The 23,889-nt window shown below is 40.1% G+C and overlaps 1 protein-coding gene across 1 annotated transcript in view; it reads left to right on the top strand.

Annotated features, from left to right (window-relative positions):
• Positions 1 to 23,889, top strand: part of TTN (titin) — a 314,290-nt gene extending 290,401 nt beyond the window's left edge. Inside the window, exons 305-329 of the mRNA XM_083368347.1 lie at positions 394 to 681; positions 802 to 1,101; positions 1,190 to 3,256; positions 3,343 to 3,645; positions 3,752 to 4,057; positions 4,155 to 4,445; positions 4,553 to 4,852; positions 4,951 to 5,256; positions 6,218 to 6,523; positions 6,626 to 6,907; positions 7,146 to 7,739; positions 7,840 to 8,127; positions 8,270 to 8,569; positions 8,942 to 9,244; positions 9,383 to 9,685; positions 9,797 to 10,381; positions 11,010 to 11,315; positions 11,422 to 11,721; positions 12,796 to 13,371; positions 13,465 to 13,770; positions 13,869 to 14,462; positions 15,164 to 21,117; positions 21,205 to 21,358; positions 22,141 to 22,425; positions 22,546 to 23,889. Coding sequence (XP_083224473.1) covers positions 394 to 681; positions 802 to 1,101; positions 1,190 to 3,256; positions 3,343 to 3,645; positions 3,752 to 4,057; positions 4,155 to 4,445; positions 4,553 to 4,852; positions 4,951 to 5,256; positions 6,218 to 6,523; positions 6,626 to 6,907; positions 7,146 to 7,739; positions 7,840 to 8,127; positions 8,270 to 8,569; positions 8,942 to 9,244; positions 9,383 to 9,685; positions 9,797 to 10,381; positions 11,010 to 11,315; positions 11,422 to 11,721; positions 12,796 to 13,371; positions 13,465 to 13,770; positions 13,869 to 14,462; positions 15,164 to 21,117; positions 21,205 to 21,358; positions 22,141 to 22,425; positions 22,546 to 22,838 — 15,890 coding nt within the window. The 3' untranslated portion in view covers positions 22,839 to 23,889. The remainder of the gene's footprint in view (positions 1 to 393; positions 682 to 801; positions 1,102 to 1,189; positions 3,257 to 3,342; positions 3,646 to 3,751; positions 4,058 to 4,154; positions 4,446 to 4,552; positions 4,853 to 4,950; positions 5,257 to 6,217; positions 6,524 to 6,625; positions 6,908 to 7,145; positions 7,740 to 7,839; positions 8,128 to 8,269; positions 8,570 to 8,941; positions 9,245 to 9,382; positions 9,686 to 9,796; positions 10,382 to 11,009; positions 11,316 to 11,421; positions 11,722 to 12,795; positions 13,372 to 13,464; positions 13,771 to 13,868; positions 14,463 to 15,163; positions 21,118 to 21,204; positions 21,359 to 22,140; positions 22,426 to 22,545) is intronic.

Raw genomic sequence — 23,889 nt, 5'->3', positions numbered from 1 at the left:
ATCCAAATTTGGATGCTTGGCAACTGGCATGTATTTATGACAGTTCCAGTGTCTCTGGATCTCGGGATCCCCTTTTGCATCCTTTTGATGAGCAAAGTCAATGGGGAAGCCAGATTCACTTAACTAACTTACTAACTTACAAACCGCAGTGATTCACTTAACAACTGTAGCAAGGAATATTGTACAATGGGGCAAAACCCATTTAACAACTGTTTTGCTTAACAGCAGAAAATTTGGGTTCAGTTGCAGTTGCAAGTCAAGGACTACCTGTAATGGGTTTCAAGTTCATAGAAAGGAATTGTTCGATGCAGTTAAAAACTGCTCTTAGTTTGGCAAAGATATACTGTGAAGATACATCATAAAGGTTATTTTATTTCTTTTTTCTTTTTCTAGTTGCACCCAATATTGAATTTGGTGCTGAGCATTTTGAGGGTCTTACAGTCAAAGCAGGTGAAAGCATAAGACTTAAAGCCCTTATCACAGGCCGGCCAGTTCCTCAAGTGACCTGGTTTAAAGATGGAGAAGAGATTGACAAGCGATTGGGCATTGAAATAACCAGCGCTATTGGCTACAGTACCATATTTGTTAGAGACGCTTCTCGAGACCATCGTGGAGTATATCGGGTGGAAGCCAAGAATTCATCAGGCACCAAACAAGCAGACATAACCATAAGAGTCCAAGGTAATTTGGCACCATTTTACTAAACGTATTTGGCTCGAACTGAGTAACCTTTATTTAGCCATTTTCTTTATTCTCTATTAAATGCAGCAACACTTAAACAATTACACGTTTATGTTACAGATACTCCAGGGAAAATAGGGGGCCCGATACGCTTCACCAATATCACCGAAGAGAAGGCAACACTGTGGTGGGAGCCTCCAGCTAACGATGGCTGTGCAGCCATTACTCATTATGTAATAGAAAAACGTGAAACCAGCAGAGTATCCTGGGCGCTAATTGAAGACCACTGTGAAGCCTGCAGCTACACAGCACTTAAATTAATAAAAGGCAATGAATACCAGTTCCGAATCTCTGCAGCTAACAAGTTTGGGGTCGGCAGACCTCTGGAATCTGATCCTTTCGTAGCACAAGCACATTACAGTAAGTTCATTTTCAATAGAAAGCTCCAGTTTGTGTGCTAGTTAGCCTTCTCCAAAGTGCCATCTAATCTGCTATTTTCATCCCACAGCTGTTCCTGATGCACCCGGGACTCCAGAGCCTAGCAATGTAACAGGGAACAGCATCACTCTCACCTGGGCAAGGCCAAAATCAGATGGTGGAAGTGACATTGATCAATATATCTTGGAGAGAAGAGAAAAAAAGAGCATCCTCTGGGTCAAAGTATCCAGCAAGAGACCCATTTCCGAGACAAGATATAGAGTCACCGGGCTAACTCAGGGCAATGAATATGAATTCCAGGTTTTGGCAGAAAACAAGGCTGGTGTGGGGCCACCTAGTGGTGTGTCGAGGTTGATTAAATGCAGAGACCCAGTTCATCCACCAGGTCCTCCTACCGTGGTCAAAGTGATAGATACATCAAAGACAAGCGTCACCTTAGAATGGACCACACCAGTTTTTGATGGCGGCTTGGAAATTATTGGCTACATCATTGAAATGTGCAAAGCCGATTTGGGAGATTGGCATAAAGTCAATGCTGAGACTTTAATCGCTACCAAGTATACTGTGACTGACCTAGAACCAAATGAACATTATAAATTCCGAGTCAGTGCAGTAAATACCGCAGGCAAAGGAGAAAGCTGTGAAGTTGCTGCTTCAGTACAAACAGTGGATAGGCTTTCTTCCCCTGAACTTGATATTGATGCTAGCTTCAAGCAGACTCACATAGTCCGAGCAGGTGCAAATATCCGTCTCTTTATTGCCTTCAAGGGCAGACCTGTTCCTATTGCTACATGGTCCAAAGCAGATTCCGATCTCAACTTACGAGCTAACATTCACACAACAGACTCATTCAGTACATTAACTGTAGAGAACTGCAACAGAACGGATGCTGGAAAATATGTGTTTACTGTAGAAAACAACAGTGGTAGCAAATCTATTGCTTTCACAGTTAAGGTGCTAGACACTCCTGGACCACCAGGTCCTATTACATTTAAGGATGTGACTAGAGGCTCCATCACTTTAATGTGGGATGCTCCCATTTTGGATGGAGGTGCACGTATCCATCATTACGTTGTGGAGAAGCGAGAAGCAACCCGCCGTAGCTGGCAAGTTGTTTATGAAAAATGTACCCGCCAAATAGCTAAAGTCTCTGATCTTGCAGAAGGTGTACCCTATTTTTACCGTGTCTCAGCTGAAAATGAATATGGACTAGGTGAACCGTGTGAATTAACAGAGCCAGTGGTGGCCACTGAAGAACCTGCTCCACCTAAGAGATTAGATATTGTTGATACTACTAGGTCATCCGTGGTACTTGCTTGGCTTAAACCTGATCATGATGGTGGCAGCCGTATCACTGGATATCTACTAGAGATGAAACAGAAAGGAACTGATGTTTGGCGTGAAGCAGGTCAAACCAAGCAGCTCACTTTCACAGTAGAAGGTCTTACTGAGAACAATGAATATGAATTTAGGGTCAGAGCAAAGAACGATGCGGGCTACAGCCAGCCAAGAGAAGCTTTCTCCTCTGTCATTATTAAAGAGCCACAGATTGAACCAACAGCAGATCTTAGTGGAATAACTAAGCAACTTATAACTTGCAAAGCTGGAAGCACGTTCACTATTGATATACCAATTAGTGGGCGCCCTATTCCAAAAGTGACCTGGAAACTTGAGGAAATGAGACTCAAGGAAACGGATAGAATGACTATCAAGACAACCAAAGATAGAACCACACTGATTGTTAAGGACAGCATGAGAGGTGATTCTGGCAAATACTATTTGACTCTTGAGAACACAGCTGGGACGAAGACATTCACTGTCACAGTTATAGTTATTGGAAGACCAGGTCCAGTTACACGCCCCATAGAAATATCATCGGTGACAGCAGAATCCTGTGTCTTGTCCTGGAAGGAACCTGAAGACGATGGCGGGACTGATATTACTAACTACATCGTTGAAAAACGCGAATCCGGTACAACAGCATGGCAGCTCATAAACTCCAGTGTCAAGCGTACACAGATCAAAGTTACTCATCTCACTAAATATATGGAATATACTTTCCGTGTCAGTTCTGAAAACCGATTTGGCGTCAGCAAACCTGTTGAATCAGTACCAGTGGTGGCTGAGCATCCATTTGGTAAGGAATCATTGTTGCAACGAATGTGCATAAGTTTTGCTTGAAAAAGAATCCAGGTGTTTTAACATTTCTCTCTTTTTAATTAGTCCCTCCAAGTCCTCCCACAAGACCCGAGGTCTATTTTGTTTCGGCCAATGCCATGTCTATCCGATGGGAGGAACCATATCATGATGGTGGCAGCAAAGTTGTGGGATACTGGATTGAAAAGAAAGAACGCAACACAATCCTTTGGGTAAAGGAAAACAAAGCTCCATGCTTTGAGTGTGACTACAAAATCACTGGACTTGTAGAAGGTCTGGAATACCAGTTCAGAACATATGCATTAAATGCTGCTGGGGTGAGCAAAGCCAGTGAAGCTTCTAGGCCAATTGTGGCCCAAAACCCAGTTGGTAAGTATAGCACAGAAAAAACATGTTTTCTATTTTTATTTAAGAGAATCATTTTTTACAATTAAAGAAAAAGAACCTACATGTCGACCGTAATGTTCTTTTTCAGATCCACCAGGTAGACCAGAAGTGACAGATGTCACACGGTCTTCAGTTTCATTAAGCTGGACGTCTCCACTTTATGACGGTGGAAGCAAAATTGTTGGCTATATCGTAGAACGCAAACCCTACAATGTGACTGGAGATGGACGCTGGTTGAAATGCAATTACACCATTGTTTCAGAAAACTTCTTTACCGTAACAGCCCTCAGTGAAGGAGAGGAATATGAATTCCGCGTATTAGCAAAGAATTCTGCTGGAGTGATTAGCAAAGGTTCTGAAACCACAGGTCCCGTCACCTGCAAAGATGAATATTGTAAGACTTTTTTTTCAGAGGTATTTCAATTTTGTTGAACATGTCACCTTTAAAAGAAATTTATGTTGAGAGTTTATTCATCTTGTTTTTTTCATAGCACCACCTAAAGCTGAGCTGGATGCCAAATTACGAGGAGACATTGTAACTGTTAGGGCTGGATCTGATCTTGTTCTCGAGGCATCAATTGGTGGAAAGCCTGAACCCAAAGTGTTTTGGTCTAAGGGCGACAAGGAGTTGGATTTATGTGAAAAGATCTCTTTGCAATATACCAGCAGGCATGCTGTCGCAATCATCAAGTTCTGTGACAGAAGCGATACCGGAAAATACACATTAACTGTTAAAAATGCTAGTGGAACAAAACAAGTTTCTGTTTTGGTCAAAGTGCTTGGTAAGTGTTGCACAGTTCACAATTTCTGAGAGAACAAGCTCTTTCTTTTCAAGCCAATGTTACATCATTGCACCAATTCTTTATTATTATCATTATTTTATCTACAGATTCTCCTGGTCCATGTGCTGGCAAGATCACCATTAGCAGAGTGACAGAGGAGAAATGTACCTTGGCTTGGAATGCTCCTCAAGAAGATGGAGGGGCAGAAATTACTCACTACATTGTGGAGAGACGTGAGACTAGCAGGCTGAATTGGGTTTTTGTCGATGCAGAGTGTGCAACCCTCTCGTGCGTAGCAACAAGACTTATCAAGAATAATGAATACATATTCCGTGTAAGAGCTGTCAATAAGTATGGACCTGGAGTCCCACTTGAATCAGAAACAATGGTTGCTAGAAATTCATTTAGTAAGTGCCTCCTTACTTCAGTTAGATTTTTTTCCCCTACTGGATAGATGTGTAAGAGATGTCTAATTTTTTTCCTTTTAAAAAAAAAATCATTTCAGCTATTCCATCACCTCCTGGGATGCCAGAATCAGTGGGTGCTGGCAAAGAGCACATCATTATTCAGTGGCTGAAACCAGAATCTGATGGGGGAAGTGAGATAAGCACCTATCTGGTAGATAAACGAGAAAAGCGAAGCCTACGCTGGACACGAGTAAACAGAGACTACACCATTTATGACACCAGGTTGAAAGTCACTGGTCTCATGGAAGGCAGCGAATATCAGTTCCGTGTTACAGCAGTAAATGCTGCTGGCAACAGTGAGCCCAGTGAAGCATCTCAATATATTTTGTGTAAAGAACCATCATGTAAGTTCCCCAAACTAATGTTGTCATGGTTAATTCCAAATTGAGTGATATAAATGATTTTTTTGAGTCTTGGTTATGAAATAGTCAACAGAGTTTTTTTAAAAAATAATTTGAAATCTCAGATGAATTTATTTATTTATTTATTTATTTATTTATTTATTTATTTATTATGGCATTTATAACATTTATATAGTATCTTGTGACTAGGTTCTCAGGGTTACTTATGCTTTTGCATTTAAGTCGGTGAAATCTTACAAAATCAATTCTCTTTTAGTTGACATAGATAGGCACCTTGCTTGATCAGATTGAGATAACTATCAATAGTCAATGTTCTGTCAGAAATAGTGCTCCGTTTAAATCAGAAAACTGTATTTTTTACAGAAATAAAATAAAACCAAAAGATTTGTCTTTAAGCATTAAATACTACAGGTCCAGCTGGTTTAGTACAATTGAGACAAGTAATTCCTTTTCGGGTCAAGGGTATCAATAGATTACGTTATACTGCACTTATGATCTAATTCACCACTATATATTTCCATCAGAGAACAGTTCCCTGGATCAGGTAAACTACTAACTCTAGTGTTTTGTTTTCTGAAGACTCATATATATCTTTTAGGTTAGGGGTCAAAATGAATTGAACCTATCGGGCCTTTAAATTGTTTGCAAAAGTCTGAGGAAGTCATTCACAAAGTCTTACAGATGCGTTGCAGAATTAGTGTTTTTAGTTTTAAGTTGATTTACCTTTAAAGAGAGAATAAAAAGGAAACAATCCTATGGAGTAATATAAATAGTCTGAATTTCTAAACAGTTTTTCACCTGAGATGTCCATCGACAGAGTAATTGTTCAGAAATAGGAAGGGTCTGAAAATGTATGACGTTATCAAAATTTTTGCGATCAAAATGAAACCTTCCCAAAGCCTTCGAGAAAAATAAAAACAATAACAACTTGTTCTTTTCAAAGATACTCCTGCACCTCCTTCTCCTCCAAGAGTTGTAGATACCACTAAGACAAGCATAAGCTTAGCTTGGACAAAGCCCATGTACGATGGCGGAATTGACATATTGGGCTACATTCTTGAAATGAAAGAAGAAGGCACTGACCAATGGTACAGGGTCCATACTACAGCCACCATAAGGAATCCTGAATTCACTGTGACTGGTCTTAGACAAAGCCAGAAATACCGCTTTAGAGTGGCTGCCACCAACATAAATGGGATAAGTGAATACAGCGAGTCGCCAGCCGAAATAGAACCAGTGGAAAGGCTAGGTAACCTCACATTTATTAAGCTTTCGCAGATTTCTATTTACACCCCTGTGTTTAGAATATTCAGACGAGAGGCTCATCTTTTATTTCTCCTCCCATTGACAGAAATTCCTGACCTTGAGCTTGCTGATGACCTAAAGAAGACCGTTACTGTCAGAGCTGGCGGCTCTTTACGTCTAATGGTCTCAGTGTCTGGCAGACCAGCACCAATAATTACCTGGAGCAAAGCGGGTGTTGACTTAGCAAGTCGGGCTATCATTGACACCACGGACAGCTATACACTCTTGGTTGTGGATAAAGTTAACCGCTACGATGCCGGAAAATATGTCATTGAGGCTGAAAATCAATCAGGAAAGAAATCGGCCACTGTTCTTGTAAAAATCTATGGTAAGTTAACACTTTTTTTTTACAACCGCCTTGTTTATTTCACGACGAATTAAAAGATATTTGAAACTGCACAACAATCAAGTCACAGAGAGCCATGCAAATGGCAAAAAGAGGAAAAGTTAGAAGCATGATCATGCCAGTGGAGGTCTGTGAGTATTGTTTTGTCAAGAAGGAAAAAAACTGTGTTGCACAACGCAATGTAATAAATAATTAATATTTTCTTTCCCTCCCCCCATAGATACTCCTGGCCCTCCAGGATCTGTGAGAGTAAAAGAAGTCACCAAAGAATCTGTAACGATTACTTGGGACGTTCCTGCCATTGATGGTGGAGCACCGGTCAATAACTATATCATTGAGAAACGTGAGGCTGCCATGAGGGCTTACAAAACAGTAACTACTAAATGCAACAAAACCATTTACCGAATTTCTGGACTCCTTGAAGGAGCTCTATACTATTTCCGAGTTCTACCAGAAAATATCTATGGAATAGGCGAGGCCTGTGAGACATCGGATACAGTGCTTATATCTGAAGTCCCAAGTGTGCCACAGAAACTGGAGGTGATTGACATTACTAAATCGACTGTGTCGCTTGCCTGGGAGAAACCACAGCACGACGGTGGCAGCAGATTAACTGGCTATGTCATTGAGGCCAGTAAAGTTGGGACAGACAGGTGGATGAAAGTTGTAACCCTGAAACCTACCGTCTTTGAGCACACAATCATTTCACTAAATGAAGGAGAACAGTACCTGTTTAGGGTCCGAGCACAAAATCAGAAGGGTGTCTCAGAACCAAGAGAAATAGTCACAGCCGTCACCGTGCAAGATCTAAAAGGTAAAAGCCATGGTGAAAAGTGCAACGTTGTGCGTAGCAGTAATTCATAGTTTGACTTGATTAACCATATCGTTTTTAAAAACTCTCTCTTTTTTTTTAGTTCTACCCATAATTGACCTGGCTGGAATTGCTCAAAAGACCATTCATGTACCAGCTGGAAGACCTATAGAATTAGCAATTCCAATTTCTGGACGGCCACCTCCAGCTGTTTCTTGGTTCTTTGCTGGCTCTAAACTAAAAGAATCAGAGCGTGTCAAGATTGAAACAGTTGCCAAACTCACTAAATTAACTATACGCGAAACAACAATACGAGATACTGGGTCGTATACACTTGAACTGAAGAATACGACTGGAACTGTTCTAGATACAGTCAAAGTTATTATTCTTGGTAAGATTTTTGGTCTGTTTAAAATATATCCTTGTCTTCTGTTTTGTTTTGATCATTTTCCCCTTAAGTAAAGCACACTGTTGATTTTTTTTTAAAAAAAATATTTTTGGAATCCTTTATGCTTTATTTTTCTTTTCCACAGATAAACCTGGACCACCCACCGGACCTATTAGAGTAGTTGACATTGATTCAACTTTTGTAACTATTTCCTGGGAACCCCCTGAGATGGATGGTGGTGCAACATTAAGTGGATACGTGGTAGAGCAACGTGATGCCCACCGTCCAGGGTGGTTACCGGTATCTGAATCTGTAACTCGGACAACATTTAAATTTTCTAAACTGACTGAGGGTACCGAATATGTATTCCGTGTGGCTGCGACGAACCGCTTTGGAATTGGATCCTACTTGCAATCTGAGATTATAGAATGCAAGAGCAGAATCAGTAAGTTAATATTTTGCTTTAGCCCTCTGCATTAAAAACTAAAAAAGAGATATAAAGAAATATTTTAAGACCCAACATTATATACATTCTGTTCTTCTTTTGCTTGAATAATCAGCTACATTGAACCGGTCACAAAATACTTGTTACGTATACATATACATATACATATACATATACATATACATATACATATACATACATACATACATACATACATACATACATACATATATATATATATATATATATATATATATATATATATATATATATATATATATATATATAAAATTATGATTAGAGGGATCATACAGTAATATGACTATAAATGGAATCACGTTCTCATTTTTTTCCCCTGCTTTATCCATCTAGGCATCCCAGGTCCTCCTGGTACTCCAGAAGTGTTTGATATCTGCCGTGATGGAATGACACTTACTTGGTATCCGCCAGAAGAGGATGGTGGTTCACAGATCTCTGGCTACATTGTGGAGCGCAAAGAAGTGAGATCAGACAGATGGGTCCGTGTGAACAAAATTGCTGTGACTATGACACGCTACCGGTCAACAGGGTTAATTGAAGGCCTGGAGTATGAACACCGTGTCACAGCTATCAATGCTAGGGGCACTGGCAAACCAAGTAGAGCATCAAAGCCTGCAATTGCTATGGATCCAATTGGTAAATAATGTGCCACACTTGCTAGGAAATATTTAAGGAATAGTAGATTCTACTATGTTGAACTGCCTTTTTGAAAAGCAGTGTTAAATGTGCAGTTCTGTTAACTAGAGTTATGTCTCTTCTCGTTATGTATTTCAGCTCCTCCAGGCAAACCTCAGAATCCAAGAGTTACAGATACTACAAGGACATCGATTTCCCTGGCTTGGAGTCCACCTGAAGATGAAGGTGGATCTAAAGTCACTGGCTACTTAATTGAAATGCAAAAGGTTGACCAGTTTGAATGGACTAAGTGTAACACCACACCTACCAAAATACGTGAATACACTCTAACCCATCTTCCACAAGGGGCAGAATACAGATTCCGTATTGTAGCCTGTAATGCTGGAGGTCCTGGGGAACCCGCAGAGGTACCAGGAACAGCCAAAGTAACAGAAATGCTTGGTAAGAAAATTGAGCTCTTTCTCCTTAATGGAACCCAATGTTTAAAACTTAAGAATGCTATTTAACCATTTTGTATCTAACACAAGATATATATTTTTTCCCTTCCCCCAGAATATCCTGATTATGTACTGGATGAAAAATACCTGGAAGGTGTATTTGTAAGGCAAGGTGGAGTAATTAAGCTCACAGTGCCAATTAAAGGTAAACCTATTCCAATTTGCAAATGGACTAAGGAAGGACTTGATGTCCTCCAGAGGGCTATGATTGCCACTTCTGAAACAGATACTGAATTGATAATCAAAGATGCAGAAAGAGAAGATTCTGGTACTTACGATTTAACACTTGAAAACAAATGTGGCAAGAAGGTAGTCTACATCAAAGTCAGAGTCATTGGCATTCCAAATCCACCAGAAGGACCACTTGAATATGACGACATACAAGGCCGCTCCGTTAGAGTCAGCTGGAAGTCTCCATCTGATGATGGTGGTGCTGATCTATTGGGATATATTGTTGAAAGGCGTGAAGTACCAAAGACTGCCTGGTACACAGTTGATTCCAGAGTAAAAGGTACATCATTGGTGGTGAAAGGACTCAAAGAAAATGTGGAATACCACTTCCGTGTTTATGCTGAAAACCAATTTGGTGTGAGCAGATCTCTGAAATCTGAAGATCCAGTTGTGCCAAAGACACCTCTGAGTAAGTACACATCTCAATTCTGGTGGTTGTGGTTGTTGTGTCATTACTAATATATCTATATATCTATATATCTATATATCTATATATCTATCTATATTTCTATATATCTATATCTATATCTATATCTATCTATCTATCTATCTATCTATCTATCTATCTATCTATCTATCTATCTATATATATATATATATATATATATATATGCGTTTTTTGCAAAAGCTAAGTATATCTTCTGATATGTCCGCAAAGGAAATATGTGAGATAGCAATAGCATTTAGACTTATATATCGTTTCACAGTGCTTTACAGCCCACTCTAAGAGGTTTACATAGTTAGCATATTGCCCCCAAGAATCTGGGTTCTCTTTTTACTGATGTTGGAAGCATGGAAGGATGAGTCAGCCTTGAACTGGTAAGGATCAAACCCCTGGCACTGCAGCCTGCAGTACTGCATTCTAACCACTGCACCACCATGGCTCAGTGGTTAGGTTAGGATGAAAGATAATGACTAGCCTAGTCATTATTATTTAGAAATGACTAGACATTTCTAAAATATCACAACTGAATTGAGATTTAAACTCAGTTTTCCTGGGGGAAGATGTATAGTAACTGTTGTGTTCTTCTTAACAGATCCTCCAGAGGCTCCAAGTTATCCACCGGAAATACTTGATGTCACAAAAAGCTCTGTCAGCTTATCTTGGTCCAGACCTAGAGACGATGGTGGCTCTCGTGTCACTGGCTATTATATTGAACGCAAAGAAACATCTACTGATAAATGGGTCAGGCATAACAAGACCCACATCACAACTACAATGTATACAGTCACAGGACTGGTTCCAGACGCTGAATATCAGTTCCGTATTATCGCCCAAAATGATATTGGTGAAGGTGAACCAAGCCCTGCTTCCGAACCAGTTGTGTGCAAGGATCCGTTTGGTATGTAAATATGACGTCAATATCAGAAGGCATTTAGGTAAACATTTCAGAGAAGATAACCCTTCATTTCTTACAATTTCCCCCCTCCCCCCCGCTCATTTTACAGATAAACCAAGCCAGCCTGGAGAAATTGAGATCATTTCTATATTTAAAGATAGCATCACTCTAGAATGGGAGCGCCCTGAGTGTGATGGTGGTAAGGACATCATTGGATACTGGATTGAATATCGCCAATATGGACAGACCGCGTGGAAAAAATGCAATAAAGAACGCATCAAAGACAGACAGTTCACGGTGGGCGGCTTGCTGGAAGCTACAGAATACGAATTCAGAGTTTTTGCAGAAAACGAAACTGGAATCAGCAGGCCACGTAGAACAGCAATGACAGTGAAGACAAAACTGACATGTAAGATGCGTTCATTTTATTTTATGGTATAACCAACAAAGTCATTAGAAGATACTAAAGTTAACTAGAAGAATGCTATGGATCCATCATGTGGGTTCATTTGATTATATACTTTAGAAACAACTTGACCGTTCTAACATAAAGAGTGAGAAATTTAATACAGGTAGTCCTTGACTTGTGGCCACAATTGAGTCTAAAATTTTAGTTGCTAAGCAGGACAGCTAAGTGAGTTTTGCCCCCATTTTATGACCATTTTGGCCACAATTGTTAAGTGGATGGCTGCAGTTGTATAGTCAGAAACACAGGTGTTAAGTGAATCTGGCTTCCTCTTTGACTTTGCTTGTCAGAAGGTCACCCAAGGTGATCACATGACCCTGTGACACTGCAACCATCATACACAGGAACCAGTTGCCAAGCGTCTGAATTTTGATTGCATGACTATGGGGAGGCCGCAACGGTAGTAAATGCGGAAAAAACGGTCACAAGTCACTTTTTTCAGAGCCACTTCTAACAGTCGCTAAACACTAAAGTTGAGGACTGCCTGTATATTTCTTCTGCCAAGTGGATCACAATGTGATATATACAGTACTAATCACAGTACTAATGAAGCTAAATATTGATTTTAATGTTTAGAAAAATAAAAATTATATGTATCTCTATAAATAAAGGTAAAAGTAAAGGTTCCCCCGCACATGCGTGCTAGTGGTTTCCAACTCTAGGGGCCGGTGCTCATCTCCGTTTCAAAGCCGAAGAGCCAGCGCTTGTCCGAGGACGTCTCCGTGGTCATGTGGCTGGCATGACTAGATGCCAAAGGCACATGGAACGCTGTTACCTTCCCACCGTAGTGGTCCTTATTTTTCTACTTGCATTTTTATGTGCTTTCGAACTGCTAGGTTGGCAGAAGCTGGGATGAGTAACAGGCGCTCACTCTGTTACTCACTCTGTTACTCTGTTACTCTGTTAGCTCTATAAATATTTTGGTTGAAAAGATGGAGCATGCTAAAATTAAAGATATCCCCAAAATAGACAACATTTAGCATTTTTTTTCTTTCTTTTTTTCTTGTATAAATGCAGCTGGAGAAGCCCCTGGAGTAAGACAAGAAATAAAGGATGTCACTACAAACCTAGGGGAGACAGGTCAGCTATCGTGCCAGATTCTTGGGAGACCTCTTCCTGACATTAAATGGTATCGTTTTGGCAAAGAACTAGTACAGAGCCGAAAATACAAGATGTCGTCCGATGGGCGCACCCATACATTGTCTGTGCTGACAGAAGAGCAAGAAGATGAAGGACTTTATACCTGCAAGGCTACCAATGATGTTGGAGAAATTGAAACCAGCGGCAAGCTCTTATTGCATGCTTCTCCACAATTCCATCCTGGTTTCCCCTTGAAAGAGAAATACCGTGCCGGTATAGGTTCTACTCTTCGCCTCCATGTCGTCTACATTGGTCGCCCAGTGCCTGCTATTACTTGGTTCCATGACAAGAAACTTTTAAAGAACACTGAAAACATTACGATTGAGAACACGGAGCATTATACCCACCTGTCCATTAAAAATGTACAGCACAAGACGCATGCCGGAAAGTACAAAGTGCAGCTCAGTAACATTTTTGGAAGTGTTGATACTGTACTCAATGTGGAAATACAAGGTAAGCGCTACCTTTTCTTCCCCTCCCTCAAAAGTTATGTAATCAACCGTGTTTTTCATGTATGGCTTTATGCACCGCCTCCTTTTTCTGCAGATAAGCCAGACAAACCTGCAGGACCAATTGTCGTGGAAGCTTTGCTGAAGAACTCTGTCGTCATCAGCTGGAATCCACCTGAAGATGATGGTGGCGCCTTCGTCACAAATTACGTTGTAGAGAAAAGAGAAGCGAAAGAAGGTGCCGAGTGGCAACTGGTGTCATCAAGTATTTCTGGCAAAACCTGCAGGATCGTTAATCTAATTGAAAATGCAGGGTATTATTTCCGCGTCTCTGCTCAGAACTTATTTGGCATCAGTGAAGCCTTAGAAGTTTCTTCAGTTGTTATTATCAAGACGCCATTTGGTAAGTCCATGTAAAAAATAAACCATAATCCATTGTTGAATTTATAACCGTCTACTAAGCAAATCAACTTCATGTCCTGGAAATGTTTTGTTTTACAGAAAAGCCAGGACAACCAACTCAGCCAATTGTATCTGCTATTACAAAAGATTCCTGTGTTGTATCTTGGAGGCCACCAGCAAGTGATGGAGGCTCAAAGATTAGAAATTACTACCTTGAAAAGCGGGAAAAGAAGCAGAACAAATGGATTGCTGTTACCACAGAAGAAATTCATGAAACTGTCTATTCTGTCACAGGCCTTATTGAAGGTCTGGAATATGAATTCCGTGTAAAATGTGAAAATCTGGGTGGTGAGAGTGAATGGAGTGAAGTTTCACCACCAGTCATTCCCAAATCTGATATAACAATTCAGGCACCACATTTCAAAGAAGAAATCAGAAATCTGAACGTGAAGTTTAGAGGTCACGCCACATTTGTTTGCAAAGTCACCGGTCACCCTAAACCTGTTGTAAAATGGTTCAGGCAAGGCAAGGAGATTATGCCAGATGGTGAAAAGGTGAAGGTACAAGAATTTAAGGGAGGATATCATCAACTGGTGATTACAAATGTAACAGATGACGATGCTACTGTGTACCAAGTGAGAGCAACCAACCAAGGAGGATCAATTTCTGGAACTGCCTCCTTAGATGTTGAAGGTAAATTATGTGTGTGGGGGGTTTAAATTACAATTATTTTTTGTTTATTTGTTAAATGCAAGCTGATGGGCAAAAATCCAAACTTCCTTTTGATTCCTTATATTTAAGATTTTTGTCCAATAATTTCAGTGCTAAGAGAGCTAGGGTAGGGTCAGTGGTGGGATTCAGCCAGTTTGCTCCAGTTTGGCAGAACCGGCAGCAAATTTGTTGTTGCCCAGGCCCAGAATGGGCTTCCAGAAGTGGCATTCACACAGAGAACCAATTGTTCACATATTTGAATCCCACCACTGGGTAGGGTTAGATTAAACATTTGACAAGATACCACTGCATGGACTCTCATCTAAACAGCAGGCCTTATAGAATAATATTCTGTTACATAATTTAAAAAACAATATATGGAACACATTTTTAAAACAATTAATATATGTTGTACCATCATTTTCAGGGAACAAATATCTCACAACTGCTTCTATCATAGAAAAAAAATCAGTTTTGCCTAAATTGGCATTCAGAATTTTAGCATGCCTTTTGTGAAATGGAAAGAATTTATGGCAAAAAGTAAATTTCAAATATTAGCCTTTAAGCTGCAGAAATGTCCCACCCCCTAAGAATCAGTTTTCCTCTATTAAAAACAAAATTAAATTTGTTTACCGTATTCAGTTTTGCTAACTTAATTTTTTTGTGTTGCTTTTTTTAAATAGTTCCTGCTAAAATCCACTTACCTAAAAACCTGGAAGGAATGGGAGCAGTTCACGCCCTCCGTGGTGAAGTTGTTAGCATCAAAATTCCATTCAGTGGCAAGCCTGATCCAGTGATCACTTGGCAGAAAGGACAAGATCTCATTGACACAAATGGACATTACCAAGTCATTGTTACAAGATCCTTCACATCCCTTGTTTTCCCTAATGGGGTGGACAGAAAAGATGCCGGTTTCTACATTGTCTGTGCTAAGAACAGATTTGGCATTGATCAGAAAACAGTTGAATTAGATGTGGCTGACGTCCCTGATGCACCAAGAGGATTGAAAGCAAGTGAGGTTTCAAGGGATTCTGTCAACTTAACCTGGAATGCTCCAGCCAATGATGGTGGAAGTAGAATCACACATTATACTATTGAGAAACGCGCTACAACAGCTGAAAGATGGATCCGTGTTGGTCAAGCTCGTGATACACGATACACTGTAGTAAACCTGTTTGGTAAAACAAGCTATGTCTTCCGCGTTATAGCAGAAAATAAGTTTGGTCAGAGTCAGCCTTCTGAACCAACAGACTCTGTTGTAACCAAAGAAGATAAGACAAAAGTAATTAATTATGATGAAGAAGTTGATGAGGCCAGAGAAGTCACCACAGCAAAGGCAGCTCATTCTTCTACAAAAGAACTCTATGATAGATATATGATTGCTGAAGAACTCAGCCGTGGACAATTTGGAATTGTTCACCGGTGCGTTGAGATTGCTTCCAAAAAGACTTACCTGGCTAAGTTTGTCAAAGTTAAAGGTGCTGATCAAGTACTAGTAAAGAAAGAAATTTCTATCCTAAACATTGCTAGACACAGAAACATTATGTATCTTCATGAATCATTTGAAAGCTTAGAAGAGTTGATCATGATCTCTGAATTCATCTCTGGAGCTGACATCTTTGAAAGATTGAACACTCCTGGTTTTGAACTTAATGAAAGAGAAATTGTAAGCTATGTACGCCAAGTATGTGAAGCCCTGGAATTCTTACACAGTCACAGCATTGGAAACTTTGATATCAGGCCTGACAACATTATTTATTTCACAAGAAGAAGTTCTACAATTAAACTTATTGAATTTGGCCAGGCAAGACAACTGAAACCCGGTGATAATTTCAGGCTTCAGTTCACTTCTCCTGAATATTATGGTCCTGAAGTCCATCAACATGATCTAGTTAGCACAGCCACGGATATGTGGTCACTTGGAATTCTAGTTTATGTACTTCTCAGTGGCCTGAATCCTTTCCTTGCTGAAACAAACCAACAGACAGTAGAAAATATCATCAGTGCTGATTATAATTTTGATGACGAAGCCTTCAAAGATATAAGTATTGAGGCCTTGGACTTTATTGATCGCCTACTAGTAAAAGAAAGAAAATCTCGTATGACTGCTACAGAAGCTCTTAACCATCCGTGGTTGAAGCAGAGAATCGAAAAAACCAGCACTAAAGTAATCAAAACATTAAGACACAGACGTTACTACCAAACACTGGTGAAGAAGGAATGGACTACCGTTATATCAACTGCCCGTATTTCGTGGGGAGGTGCTGTCAGATCTCAGAGGGGAGTTACTGTTGCTAAAGTTAAAGTGGCATCAATTGATATTGGCCCGCTATCTGGTCAAATAATGCATGCTGTTGGGGAAGAAGGTGGACATGTCAAATACGTCTGCAAAATTGAAAACTATGACTCGGCCACACAAGTGAACTGGTATTTTGGAGTAAAACAACTAGAAAACAGTGAAAAATATGAAATCACCTACCATGAAGGCATAGCTACAATGTATGTCAAAGATATTGGTAAAGCAGATAATGGTACATATAGATGCAAAGTTGTAAATGATTATGGGGAAGACAGCTCCTATGCAGAACTATTTGTTAAAGGTGTCAGAGAAGTTTCTGACTATTACAGATGCAGAACTGTCAAGAAAGTGAAGCGCCGAGTAGATACCATGCGACTTTTGGAGAAGCCGCCAGAATTTACCTTGCCTCTATATAACCGAACAGCCTACGTTGGTGAAAATATCCGGTTTGGAGTAACTATAACAGTTCACCCAGAGCCTCGTGTAACCTGGTTCAAATCAGGTCAGAAAATCAAACCAGGAGATGATGATAGGAAGTATACCTTTGAAACAGATAAAGGTCTTTATCAACTTCTAATCCACAATCTTAATGAGGAGGATGATGCTGAATACACTGTGCTGGCACGTAACAAATACGGTGAGGATAGCTGCAAAGCTAAACTAACTGTTGTTCATCATGCTCCTGCCGAAGCTACCACTCTGCGGCCCATGTTCAAAAGGCTGTTGGCAAATGCTGAATGTCAAGAAGGCCAGCATGTCTGCTTTGAGATAAGAGTCTCTGGCATTCCAAAACCAACACTGAAATGGGAAAAAGATGGCCAGCCTCTCTCAGCTAGTCCCAATATTGAAATTGTACATGAAGGATTAGATTATTATGCTTTACATATAAGGGATACCTTGCCTGAAGACAGTGGCTATTACAGAGTTACTGCTACAAACAGTGCTGGTTCTGCAAGCTGCCAGGCTTACTTGAAAGTAGAACGCTTGAGATATGTCAAGCGTGAATATAAGTCTGAAGAAGAGAAGCAGAAAGTTGTACAGAGAAGAATTGACAAGACTGTGAGAATGGCAGAAATTCTTTCCAGAACAGAATCTGTTCCATTGACACAAGTAGCCCAAGAAGCTCTGAGAGAAGCTGCTATTCTGTATAAACCAGCTGTAACCACAAAAACTGTCAAAGGTGAATTTGAACTGAAGAAAGAAGAAATTAAAGAAGAAAAAAGACTCCGAATGCCTTACGAGATCCCAGAGCCCCGCAGGCGCGTGGCCACTGCTCTTGAAGAAGATCAGAACATCAAATTATTTGTGCCTATGTCAGACATGAAGTGGTACAAGAAGCTGAGAGACCAGTATGAAATGCCAGGAAAACTTGACAGAATTGTTCAGAAGCGACCCAAGCGCATTCGTCTCTCCAGATGGGAACAATTCTACGTGATGCCACTGCCACGCATTTCGGACCAATATAAGCCTAGGTGGCGCATACCTAAATTGTCACAAGATGATCTTGAAATAGTGAGACCAGCACGTCGTCGTACACCATCTCCTGATTATGACTTTTATTATAGACCAAGAAGGCGATCCCTTGGTGACTTATCTGAAGAAGAACTGCTTCTGCCTGTCGATGATTACTTGGCCATGAAGAGAACTGAAGAAGAAAGATTGCAACTTGAAGAAGAATTGGAGTTAGGCTTTTCTGCTTCACCTCCGAGCAGAAGCCCTCCACGCTTTGAACTGTCCTCTCTTCATTACTCTGCAACAGAAGCTCAGAGAGCTGCAGAACTATCTAGAGAAAGAGGGTTGAGATATGCAACCTATCATATACCCTCTAAAGAAGACACAACTGCAACTTATGCACAGCTTCGACAACGTCATGACAGGGCAGCTTATAGGTCATCTAAACAAAGGGAAAGAATAATGGCTGAGAAAGAAGATGAAGAACTCCTACGACCAGTTACTACTAGACAGCGGCTCTCTGAATACAAGAGTGAACTGGAATATATGTCACAAGAAGAAAAGAGACGGTTGAGAAGAAGGAGAGAAAAAGAAATAACTGAGATCACATCAAAAGAGGAAGAAGAGGAAATAGAAATGGTGAGGCACGTTCATCGGGAATATTCACCTCCTTCAAGATTACTCAGAAGAAGACGTTCTCTTTCTCCAACTTATATTGAACTGATGCGACCTGTGTCAGAATTAATTCGACCTCATTCACATCCTGTGGAAGAACCTGAGAGAAGATCTCCCACGCCAGAGAGAACTCGTCCACGTTCACCAAGTCCAGTATCCAGTGAGAGATCTCTCTCTAGATTTGAAAGGACAGCAAGATTTGATATATTTTCCAGGTATGAGTCCATGAAAGCTGCTTTGAAAACTCAAAAAACAATGGAAAGGAAACATGAAGTTCTGACTCAAGAACCTTTCACTCTAGATCATGCTCCACGCATCACTCTACGAATGCGCTCACATCGTGTCCCATGTGGCACCAACACCAGATTTATTCTGAATGTTCAGTCCAAGCCAACTGCTGAGGTGAAATGGTATCATAATGGTATTGAAATCCATGAGAGCCATAAGATACATTCCACTAACATTAGTGGTGTATTGACCTTAGAGATCCTTGATTGCCATATTGATGACAGTGGCACATACCGTGTTGTGTGCACAAACTATAGAGGAGAATGTTCGGACTATGCAACATTAGATGTTACAGGAGGAGACTATACTACCTATAGTTCCCAGCGCAGAGATGAGGAAGTTCCTAGAACTGTTATTCCTGATCTGACAAGAACTGACGCATATGCAATCTCTTCATTTAAGAAAATTTCTGAAACAGAAGCAAGCTCTTCAGTAAGAGAAGTCAAGTCAGAACTGACAGCAACAAGGGAGTCATTATCATCATATGAACATCATGCTTCTGCTGAAAAGAAAATCAGTGCGTCAGAGAAAAAGTCAATAGAAGAAAAAGCTGTGCACCGGAAATTTAAAACCACTCTACCTGCTACAATATTAACAAAACCCCGCTCAATCACAGTTTCTGAAGGAGAGACTGCAAGATTTTCTTGTGACACCGATGGTGAACCAACACCAACAGTGACATGGCTACGTGGCGGACAAGTTCTCGTTTCTTCCGGGCGTTATCACGTGACATGCACTGAATATAAGTCTACATTTGAAATTTCATCTGTTCAGATCTCAGATGAAGGCAGCTATACTGTTGTGGTAGAGAATTCTGAAGGAAGGCAGGAAGCTCACTTTAGTTTAACTGTTCAGCAAAAACGGGTTCCAGAAAAAGCAGTTACGTCACCTCCGAGGGTCAAGTCTCCTGAACGTCATGTGAAATCTCCAGACAGAGTAAAATCTCCAAAGCGAGTAAAGTCTCCTGAACCATCTCCTGCCCCCTCCAAAGCAAAATCAACTGCTGCAGAGAAAACTGCCCCAGCTGAAAAAATAGACCTGCCAGTTGCTGTCGCTCCCAAGATAACACAACAACTGAAGGTGGATGTTTCTGGTGATAAAGTAAAGCTATTCTGCGCAGCTGAAAGCAGCGCGTTAAGTGTTCGAGAAGTATCCTGGTATAAAGATGGCAAGAAATTAAAAGAAGATGATCGTTTCAAATTTCATTATGCAGCTGATGGAACTTATGAACTTAACATTCATAACCTTCAGGACTCTGACCAGGGTGAATATACATGTGAGATTATTGGAGAAGAAAGCTCTTCTAAAACTAGCTTCCAGTTTACTGGACAAGCATTCAAAAATACAAGTACTCAGATATCAAGCTTAACCAAAACGCAAAAGCTGGTTCAGAAAGAAGCAGAAGTCCTTGAATTATCTACCCAAAAGAGAGCTACAGTGACTTCTCAAGAAAAGGCAGTAGTCCAAGAGGAAATTGTTAAGAAGTCTCTAATATCTGAAGATATTAAGAAGCCTTACCCAGAAGTTATAGCTACTACCAGCAAAATGTCAGTGTCAGCAGGCCAAAGAACTGTTCTCAAAGCCAATATTTCCAATGCTTCTGATGTAAAATGGCTGCTAAATGGAGTAGAGTTAGCTAACTCTGAAGATTATAGATACGGTGTATCTGGAAGTGACCATACATTGACCATTAGCAAGGCTACTCAGAAAGAGGAAGGAATACTTACCTGTGAAGGAAAGACAGAAGATGGAATCATCAAATGTCACTTTGAAATGACTGTTTCCAAAGATCTTTCAAATGCCCCAACCTTCATCACTCAACCAAGATCTCAAAATGTTAATGAAGGACAAGATGTGCTACTTACCTGTGAAGTCACTGGAGATCCTTCTCCTGAGATCTACTGGTTTAAAGATAATCAACCAGTAAGTAATGATTTGTTAGCCATAAAAAAATTATTTGCATGCTTGGATTAAACATGACCTTAATTAAACCTCTCTTCCTGTTATCAGATTGCTCTCTCATCCAACATCCAAGTGAATCGTTCCAAGAATGTTTATACTCTTGCAATCCAAAATGCTGCATTGAGCGATAGTGGAAAATACACAGTCAAAGCAAAAAATTTTCATGGGCAATGCTCTGCAACAGCATCCTTGACCGTCCTTTGTAAGTTTATTTTGTCTTCCAGTTTTCCCTTAATGGCACTAAGACTTAAATGATATAAGAAAAGCAGCTGATTTTGTGAACTCTTCAATGACGTACCGCTTTATGGACTGAATCTAAAGTGCAATATAAATGAGGATGTTACTATATTTAAATAAGCGTATAATGAATATTTAAGAAAACATTTCATGCCAGCTCAGTGTTGCCATAAAGCTTTCAAGTATCCTAACGTATCTTGGCTACTAACCCCTTGGTTCTGGTGGTAACTGATTAAAAAACTCTCAAGAATATTAAATTCCAAAAGGTGCACAGCCTTCAGGATTTTAAAAAAGTATTGAAGTTTGCAGATAAAATATAAGGTTGCACGTATCCGAGGAATCATTGGGTTACTTTGTGTTTGCTATCTATTTGCACATAGACTTGTATTTAAGGAAAACTGTAGTATTTTTTAACGGTGCTTTCAGTGAATATAAATAAGGAAATCAAAGCACCATTCTAAGTATTGCTTCACAATTCTTTAGTAATTATAATTTTATTTAGTAATTTCAAGTTATATTTCCCTGATCATAGTCACAATAACTTATTTAAGATAGAGAGGGGAAAAGAGTATTCTTGCATTATTGTCCATTATTGGGACCTTACGTCAAAAGCCAGTTTTCCTCAAATTGCAAGCCATTCCTGTTTCTCTTTTCATAAAGTCGTTAGAGAACATGTGTCTTTACCAGCTAATGTGGTGTCATTGGTTGTTGTTTTTTTCCCCCATGTATGTTTGCTATGCTCCACAGCTCTAATTGAAGAATCTCCAAAAGAGGTAGTGTTGAGGAGAAGTGGTGAAGCGAGCATGCAGGACAGTTTCTCTTCACAGTCATTTCAAATGGCCGCTTCTAAACAAGAAGCTTCGTTCAGCAGTAGCAGTATGACTGAAATGAAATTTGCAAGCATGTCAGCCAAAAGCATGTCTTCCATGAAAGAATCCTTTGTAGAGATGAGCTCCAGCAGTGTAACGGGGAAATCTAGTCTGACCCAAATGGAGAGTTCAACTAGTAGCTTGCTCAAATCTGGTACGAGAGGTGAGCAATACAATTATACGTAGAGCTAGAGAAACCCCCGCTACTTCCTTTAGAATACCTCCTGTCCCAAGGAAGTCATAACCTCCACTAAACTTGTTTTTTTTTCCTTGTTTTGCAAAGGGACACCTCCCAAAATCGAAGCACTTCCAAGTGATATCTCCATCGAGGAAGGAAAGGTGCTGACCGTCTCCTGTGCTTTCTCGGGAGACCCTACTCCTGAAATCACTTGGTCCCACAGAGGGCAAAATATTTCTAGTCAGGGGGGCAGATTCCATATTGAAACCTGTGAAGATTTAACCACGTTTATCATCATGGATGTTCAGAAGAACGATGAGGGCCTTTACACGCTGAATTTAGAAAATGACTTTGGCGTTGACTCTGCCACTGTGAACATTAACATTCGATCAATGTAGAAAGTGCAATTATTTTCTTTGCACTTGACCTCTGCCAAGTGACTCATATTGACTCAGATAACTGATTTGTAAATATATAGTTTTTAAAATAGTATTTTTATACACCTTCCTGAACGAGACAAGATCCTAGAAATTACACTATGACTTATAGAGTCATGTATGATGTGACTTTAAAACATAGTTTTTCATTTGACATGTACATACTGTATATAGCCAACAATAACGGTTATGGAGATTTGTACCATTTGTTTTATGACATTTGAAAATGTAACTTTTGGAACCGTTGGTAGGAGAAAGTTTCTGACGGAACGAATACCCTGCTCAACATTGAACTAATATTGGTGCCTCAACACAAAGTTGATGTCTAAGATTGCCTCAACAGGTAGAGAGGCTCCCTGTTGAAGACTCCTTTCCTGACACCTAAGAGATGATGCTGTACACGTTTCACGTGTGCATGAATTTATTTGCAATCAGACACATAAGCCATTGGTGAGGTTTGCATTTACCCTCCTGTAAGCCCCACTCTAATAGCCTATGTTGGGTCTGATAAAAGTCAAACTTTATTTTGCTCATGACTGATTTACCATAGATGGAACAAAATGTCAGCGGCCAGCATTTTGTTCATCACCTCTTTATGCATTGTTTCTGGCACAATGACTGCCTGAACAGCTTTACAAAAAAAGTAACATCTACCTGGCTATCCCGTTGTTGAATGAAGCTGTTTAGGAACTCATGGACAGAAGCAGTGCCAACTCTTGGAGGTTCCTTGGATGCAGTGATTGTGTCATAGTGTTAGTATTTAGGTAGATAATGTCAAGTCCGGGCAACTAAGGTCTGAACCACAGTTTCAAGAAAATGTAAACTGTTGCTATAACATCATATTTGGCCCTGGATATAAATTTAGTTTAGTTTCATAAGTAGTAAACTGTTAGTTAGCTGTTAGCTATTTTACTGAACCTCCTTGAGATAGTTTTCCTTTTAAATAAAGCATGCCACCTGCACATTACCACCTCTGTGTCCTAGTTCTTCCTTTTCCCTCTGTGTTCTACTT

This window comes from Vipera ursinii (genome assembly GCF_947247035.1).
Source record: "Vipera ursinii genome assembly, chromosome: 1".
Classification (NCBI taxonomy): domain Eukaryota; kingdom Metazoa; phylum Chordata; class Lepidosauria; order Squamata; family Viperidae; genus Vipera; species Vipera ursinii.
The sequence above is the reverse complement of the archived record's forward strand: the minus strand, read 5'-3'. Positions and strand labels throughout refer to the sequence as shown.